The sequence below is a fragment of the Leuresthes tenuis genome, unplaced genomic scaffold (genome assembly GCF_036924035.1).
Source record: "Leuresthes tenuis unplaced genomic scaffold, fLeuTen1.0.hap1 SCAF_21, whole genome shotgun sequence".
NCBI classification, from domain to species: domain Eukaryota; kingdom Metazoa; phylum Chordata; class Actinopteri; order Atheriniformes; family Atherinopsidae; genus Leuresthes; species Leuresthes tenuis.
This window is the reverse complement of record NW_027325375.1, coordinates 212,057-219,906: the sequence shown is the minus strand read 5'-3', so window position 1 is coordinate 219,906 and position 7,850 is coordinate 212,057. Positions and strand designations below refer to the sequence as shown.

The 7,850-nt window shown below is 40.5% G+C and overlaps 1 protein-coding gene across 1 annotated transcript; it reads right to left on the bottom strand.

The window, feature by feature from the left end:
* Positions 1 to 1,542: 1,542 nt before the first annotated feature.
* On the bottom strand, positions 1,543 to 5,434 carry LOC140279683 (transcription factor Ovo-like 2). Its single transcript, XM_072374844.1, has 3 exons — positions 5,287 to 5,434; positions 2,942 to 3,131; positions 1,543 to 1,961 (listed from the first exon to the last, which is right to left on the bottom strand). Exons 1-3 carry the CDS (start codon positions 5,341 to 5,343, stop codon positions 1,642 to 1,644), a joined length of 567 nt encoding a protein of 188 aa, XP_072230945.1. The 5' UTR covers positions 5,344 to 5,434; the 3' UTR covers positions 1,543 to 1,641.
* Positions 5,435 to 7,850: the final 2,416 nt, after the last annotated feature.

The following is a 7,850-nucleotide window of genomic DNA, read 5'->3' as shown; positions in this document are numbered from 1 at the left end:
GCACTATTTAAAAGTAGCTAAACAAAATGGAGCAAGAAGGAGAACAGAAAAAAAGCTAGAAAGCAAGATTCAGCAGAACAACGAGAGAGAGGGCTGTGGCTCAAGAGCTGTTGAAAGAATCGTAGTATGACTCCTGGCTTCCTTGGACTAAACGCCGAAGTGTACAGCATTGGCCAATGTTGCCCCTCTGAAAAAGGAGTTGATCAATCAGAAGAGGCAGCTGGGTCCTTGATTTAATTCACTTCATTCTTCAAAACAGACAAGAAAGTCTGGAAAGGAAATGGTGTTCCAATAATTTACAAGAATTTAATTTAGTCTGGAAAGATAGTTTGATAACGTATAAGAAAGCCCCCCATAAAGCTAGAACTGCTTATTATTCATTATTGATAGAAGAGAATAAGAATAATCCCAGGTTTCTCTTCAGCGCTGTAGCCAGAATAATCCCAGGTTTCTTTTCAGCGCTGTAGCCAGAATAATCCCAGGTTTCTTTTCAGCGCTGTTGCCAGGCTGACAAAGAGTCCGAGCTCTGTTGAGCCATGTATTCCTTTAACTCTCAGCAGTGATGATTTCATGAGATTCTTCATCAATAAAATTGTTTCTATCAGAGAGAAGATTAATGGAATCCTTCCCACTATTATAACTGATGTATCATCAAGTAGAGCAGCTTTAGAAGTATCTTTAGAACCTGATTTGTATTCAGACGGCTTCTGTCCAGTCAAACTTTAATAGCATGGAATTAAAAAGCATGGATTTAAAAGCATGGAGGTCTGCAAAGTGAGAGAAAGGGCTGCAGCTACAGGGAGTCTTTTTACACATGAGCTGGTTAGATAACGCTGCCCCTCTCTGTGGAACCAGCTGCCAGGGGGGGTTGAACTGAAGTGAAGTTACGATGCAGTCTGTGGATTTCTTAGCTTGGCAGGAATTCTTTTAATTCCCTTTGTACGTATTGGACTAAGTTAGATTCAAATGAAATTAATTGGATTATGATTGTATTACAATGAACTGGATTCTAATCTATTTGAAGTGCCCTGAGATGAGATTTATTGTGATTTGGTGCTATATAAATACAACTTAATTGAATTAAATTGAGTTGAACTAAACTGAATCGAATCCTTTATCAGACAATAATGGGAACAGGTCCAGCAGCTGGTCTCCTCAGTTCCAGATGTTGAAAGACTGTTGGTTAAACATCATGAGATGCTCCAAAGTGGCAAACGTGCACCTTATGTTGCAGCCATCAAATCTGAGATGAGCTGATATGTTTCATTACATAGTAAAATGTTGGTACATGAGATTTATTTCATTCACATTTCAGCTCAACATTTTGGACATTGAACACTTCATTTCTCCAGTCCAGTTTAGCCCGACTTACAGTAATAATTATAGTTTCAAACAACCAAACAGACATGAAACCATGTCAGAAACTTTATTTTCTTCAGAGACAGACTTAATTAGAAACATTCACTGACAAAACAAAGTGCTGAATAAACATAGAAAGAGTATAAATTACAGAACAATGTTCTAAATGTCACAGATTTAATAATCAAAACTAACATTGTTTGATTTAAAGTCAAATCATCATAATTTCTGAGTGGATTGTGGAATTCGTTCAGTTTAATGAAGCTGAGCAGTAGATGAGGCCTACATGTAGTACGTTGGGTTTGAGTACAGCAGATAGTTGAGTTTAGGATCCACTGCTGCAAAGCTGCTGTTCTCGTGGGCCTGGCGGCGATAGTACCTGCGGAGGGCAGGACTGCTGGGGTGGCGCTGTCTCACGTGGAGGAAGTACTCATCAGGGCGGCTCGAGGTGTAACCACAGTCCTCACACACAAAGATCTTGGACCGTCTCTGGCGGTAGGCGTACTTTTGATGCACCCCGTGAATCTTCCTCATATGGGACTCCAGAGAGCAGCGCTGTGTGAAAGCTTTCTCACACAGCTCACACTTATAGGGACGGATACCTGCAGCAGGGACACACAAAGGTTGGTTCCTCCTGTGCAAGTTCAGTTTGCATCCCAGGATGTCAGAGGGGAAAAGCTCATAATATAAGAGATACAATGAAATAGTCTTAGATTCTACAGGTAAAGTCTTAAGATTCGTCCTTAATACCTTTTCTCTGGGCTCTAAAGTCATATGAATAAGAAAGTCCACTTTCAATCATAATGTTTTACATATCACAACCTACTAAAAACCTATCTTTACAGGTCTTAAAAATGAAGTGGACTCTACCTCCAGCACTTACCTTGTACTTCCCTCCCCCCTCTATCTCTTTATCTTTCTGCACTTCCTTCAATGCCTGCACCCTATCTCTGCTCTGTCCCCTCTGACAGAGTCGGACTCCTGGGTTCCTTCTATGGAGCTTATTGTTAGCTTTTTGTTAGCTTATTGTTAGCTTATTGTTAGCTTTTTGTTAGCTTATTGTTAGCTTATTGTTAGCTTATTGTTAGCTTTTTGTTAGCTTATTGTTAGCTTATTGTTAGCTTATTGTTAGCTTATTGTTAGCTTTTTGTTAGCTTATTGTTAGCTTATTGTTAGCTTATTGTTAGCTTTTTATAAAGCTGTTATATCTTCATTTGTAAGTCTCTTTGGATAAAAGCGTCTGATAAATACAGAAACAGAAACCTCTGATGAACATTATATATTACACTGTGTCATTATCTATTGGACAAAAGCTGAGAGGAAACACAGAAGCATTTTATTAAACATACCCATAAATACGACATTAAAAACGGTCCAGGATGTCCTTTCACTTTACAGTAAAAACAGAAAGTTATATTTCTGTTTTATGTCTGTTTTTAAGATGAATTTTCTTTACTGTTCTCAGTCTTACACTAAATCTGAAACACACACCAAACAGTGACCATTACACCCCCATAGCGAAACAGTCTCTTGTTTAAGGAGTTCATAAAGGAACCTCTAGGGGGCAGTAGATATTCCTGACCTGTGTGTGTTCGCATGTGCCTCTTCAGGTCAAAGGTGTCGTTGAATCCCTTTCCACAGAATCGACAGGGATGTCTTTTCACCAGGCTGTGGCACTTCAGGTGGCGGGTCAACATGCGCTGCAGGGGGAAGATCTTGTGGCACATCGAGCACACAAAGTCGCCGGAGATGGCAGTAGAGCGCGTACGAGGCTGGAAAACACACACAGACACACAAAAAGCTTAATGAATACACACCTTTCATCATGACAAAGTTTGCTCTCACTGCCTTTCCTTCTAATCCACAGCTGCTCACAAACTGAATAATCATGAACATCAAGAGTTTCGACACAATTCAAATGAAGAATAAGGAACCAATCACAGCAGCTGTGTCAGATTTTTGTTGTAGACACGGAATAAAGAAACAATATTTAATATGAATCGTCTTTATCATTTCTCTTTGGAATAAATAAAGTGATTTTTCAGTCAATTTAATTGAAATATTCCTGACTGGAGCCGACAGGTTTTGCTGAGATTATTTATCTTCAAGCCTTTATAAATGTTATAATAATAATAATATAAAAAATGATAAATCATTTTATTTATTACACACTTTACATTGTAAAAATATCAAAGTACTACAGATTAAAAGAATTAAAAAAGAAAAAAATATGCAGGAATATAAACTACACCTACAGGAAAATAATCACCAAAGACTTAAGTCCAGATCACTGCAATAGAAGACTGATGAGTCTGCAAATTGTACTGAGTGAAGTGGACTGATGTCTGATCCGTGTTTCCAGCCCTTGAAAAGATTCATGAAAGTCATGAAAGTGCCTTAAAGAGCACTTTAAGGAACAAGCCAATCATCACAATTAGTCTAATACTGAATGGAAGTAAATGGGACTGATCCCTGATGTAGAGATAACTCGGACATTTACACCCTCTCTACCTTTAAGATCAGGCTGAAACTTTCCTTTCTGATGAAGCTTATAGTTAGGGATGGCTCAGGTGAGCCTGAAACATCCCATAGTTCTGCTGCTACAGGCCCAGCCTGCTGGGGGAGCTCCCATGATGCACCTCTCCTCTCTTTGCTAACTACAAAAAGAAACACACACAGTCACATTAACTCCAAGCATCAGTTCAGAATCACTAACTGTTGTTGGGTCAGAGGGAAGCCGGAGTATCTGAGGTAAACCAACACATGCACAACATGAACGTGTCACAGAAAAAGAGCCCGGCTCAGTGGGTATAAGGTTGGGAAACAGATGTATCATCATTACATGTTCAGGGAACTGGATGCACAGACTTGGGTCTTTGTGAGCTACGGCGACCTTCTGCTGAATCACTGAAGCCTCGTTCTGGTGGTGAAATAATTCTGCTTTACAGCGGATAAACTGAACGTGTTCTGCTTTTCTTTGGCCCCAGACATTTTGGTCTTTCTCTGACTTCTTTCTCCGACTCCCCCTCTCTGTTTTCTCTGTTGCTGAATCAAACTGTGTTGTAATCACAGAGGGACAGTAATAATTCTCCATGTGACCACTGAGCAGAACGAGGATCAAACAAAGCATTACAGCAAATCATTTGCATGGAGGAATCAAGTTATTCAAATTACTGAATGAATTGTTCTAAAATCAGCTAATGTTTGTCAACATTAAGCATTCAAAATGAAGCTGCTTTTTTTTCTAATATTCAATTATTCAAGTTCAGATTCGATTCTAAATTGGGGGAAAATAGGTTTAAAAAAACCTTTTTCACTGAAAGCAGAAACATTTTAAAAAGATTTAGGCTGGAAAAGATGCTTCCTCTCTACTTACTTCTACCCTTAAAAGCTTTAATACAAATTGCAACACATTTTAAGCATCACTCCTCCTCCCCCCCCCCCCCACAGTGGGGCTTTCATGTCTGATTACACCAGTATATTCAGGGTTTTACCTGCTCCAGGTCATTATCTTCATCTGGCTTTAGAAAAGGAAACTGATGCAGCATCCTTGCCCAGCTCTTCTCTCCTATTGATGTTTCTTTTCTTTTTTTAACACTTAAACTTTAAGGATGATCTGTGAGATAAGTGTTCGATTCTTTTCTATTTTAAAAAGCCAGAGATCCAGCTGGTGGTTCAGCATCATCTCGCCGTGTAAAATGCAAAACTGCTGCCACAATATGCTTTCAGTTGAGTGCATTTTCATCTGTCTTCTGTTAAAAGGTGTTTTCTTTGTTTTTCTCTGTTCTTTGTTTGTTCACATGGACAGAAACCAATACAATATACTACGTATATATATAGAATATATACTCCTATATACGCAGTAACCAGGAGCCAAAAACCTAGATCTCATTCATATGAGGGCATTAGAGCAGAGTCTGACCCTACCTTTGCTCTGCTGATATGGGCTAAAGCACTGGGATAGTAGAGGGAGCCTCGGAGCATTATTTTGGACCAGTCTGGTCTCGTATTTGCCCCTGGTCCTCCTGGCCCTGTCAGTGGCACTGGCACAATAATTCCTGCTGAGGTTCCTGCTGAGGTTCCTGCTGAGGTTCCTGCTGAGGTTCCTGCTGAGGTTCCTGCTGAGGTTCCTGCTGAGGTTCCTGCTGAGGTTCCTGCTGAGGTTCCTGCTGAGGTTCCCGCTGAGGTTCCTGCTGAGGTTCCTGCTGAGGTTCCTGCTGAGGTTCCTGCTGAGGTTCCTGCCGAGGTTCCTGCTGAGGTTCCTGCTGAGGTTCCTGCTGGCTGATGCACAGCAGGAGGCTTCTGGGTGTAGGAATCGAAGGTTATCTTCTCCACAGTATTTTCACTGACTAAGAAAAGATTATAGAAACAATCATTTACATTTAAAATCACTAAAACACAAAAATACTGGAGTACTAATGTAATTATTAGATATATAAAGTCCAACATACGGTGTATGATTGGCTTAATTAGCGCTCTATTCTTCTTTTGATCACTCAAACTGAAGTAAAACAGATGGATAGAGACAGGAAATAGTTGAAAGTCCTACCTTTCTTATGTTCTGTCCATTCGTGGTGCTCTGGTTCTTTCCACTGCCATGCGCCACATGCTCCGGGTTTCTTTTTCACAAGGAAAGACCTTGGCATCCTTTGAGTTGTCACAATTTTCTTCCTGTTTTGTTCTATTTGTTGACTTATGTTGGATAAATCTCACCCTATAATGCCGGCAGATTGGCTTTGGATTCAAACTATTTCTGACCAATATGTCAGTCAGCCCTCTTTACTCGAACCTCATCCCTCGACAAACTGCAAGGAAAGTGTCCCAGGGAAATCACAGCACTCATTTTCATAACCCTCTCGGTGATGGAGGGTGGGGGGGTTACTGTTTGGACAGTAGTGCACCTGTGCTGACTGTGCATATCGGCCATTTTAAGTGGTGCTCCGTTGGTTTTGCATGTCTGGTAGTGAGAATCCGGAGAGCTTATCATTCAAGTAGCCCTTGGCATGCAAATTCTGGTCCCGGACCAAGCCCTGGCCCGAGAGAAAGGCCATGGTTTAAGTAACAGGAGCAAACACAATGGAGCCACAGCCTTAACTGCTAGGTAAATCAGTTTTTTCTCTTTTTCCAAGTCTGTTTTGTTGCTTTTGTTTGCAGGATTACCCGTCCCTTCACATACTGAATAGACTTTGAGAACTTGCAATCTGTTGAATACATTGTTTACATAATTTCAAATATGATGGAACTGTGCATCCTGCTGTGGTGTGCATGTGTGCATGTGTGCATGTGTGCATGTGTGCATGTGTGCATGCTGGGAAAAGCCAGTGCAGCACTTATGATGATGAAAATGGATGGATTGTGTGTTTAAAAGTGACAAATCGCCAGATTTACCCGTATTTTGCTCATGTAATTCTAACTTATAGTTGTAAGTAACCCTGTTAAACAGCCCATTGGCTGAGTAAACACCACATCCTTGACTAATAGTCTGGGGGCATCTTATTTCACTGCACTGTGCACACGAAAAACAAATGAAGTCTGAGGCTAAAGCTGAGCATGCAAATTACAATAGAGGTTACTTCAAGATCGAAGCCTGGGTGGTACAAATCAGACAGTGGTGCAAAGCCACTTCAGCTCAGTTTTACTGGTACATTTAGACTTTTACTGAGTCTGTGTCAAACCCAAGAGTCAGAAAAGTTATTGGACTCTCAGTTAGAATTGAGCAATGACACACCGAACATGTAGTGTTCATACAGTGTCCCTCAGTGACATGTTAACAACATATTCATATAAATATGTGATATAATCCATATTTACCACCTTATACAGATGGTAAATACCTGAGAAACTGAACATGGTGTCAGCTCAGAAGTGCTGTTCAAGCTGAATTTGAACCTCGTTACGCTTTTACACGAATGCCAAAGTATTTATTTAAGCTAATACAACTAGTGAGGAAGGATACTTTTTGTGCTATTCATTCAGTGTAATCTTTTGTTATTGTAAGAAGAATGAGTAAGAACCCCCCCCCTTCCCATAAAGCATACCTTCATACCATCTAGTATGGTCTGAATTGTACAGTTTCCTCCAGCCTCCACGAGACTGTTGACTATACTGTGTCATTCTCCTCCACAGCTGCTCTCTAACTGTATGCAAAGCACCAACCTTTGTGTTGCAGCATGGAAAGTAAATTATGTAAAGGCAGCTCCACATTTCTCAGTACCAAACAAAGAAAATTAGAGTGATGCCTAATTTCAAACTCTGTTTCCACTGTTATGAGGCTCAGCAGCCAACACAATGGCTTATGTTGACTTTTAAAAATGGCTGCAGTTGCCTCTTGATGACAGACATCTCTGACAGAAAGGAGCCGGTCAGACTGACAAAGATGAGTCTTTCTTTAGTCCTGATAAATCTTCCCATTGAATAAATCGCCTGTCTGGACATGAATGTGAACGCGTCGTGTTGATGTGTCACAGAAAAGTTCCACACCCTTGTTGCCT

Bases quoted from the DNA above. Each gene is read 5' to 3' on its own strand.
- LOC140279683 (XM_072374844.1), bottom strand. From the start codon at position 5,343: ATGCTCCGAGGCTCCCTCTACTATCCCAGTGCTTTAGCCCATATCAGC. The intron at 3,132-5,286 runs GTAGGGTCAGAC...TGTGTTTTCCAG, and splicing joins CCCATATCAGCAGAGCAAAG to CCTCGTACGCGCTCTACTGC. The intron at 1,962-2,941 runs GTCAGGAATATC...TCCCTGCTGCAG, and splicing joins GCACATGCGAACACACACAG to GTATCCGTCCCTATAAGTGT.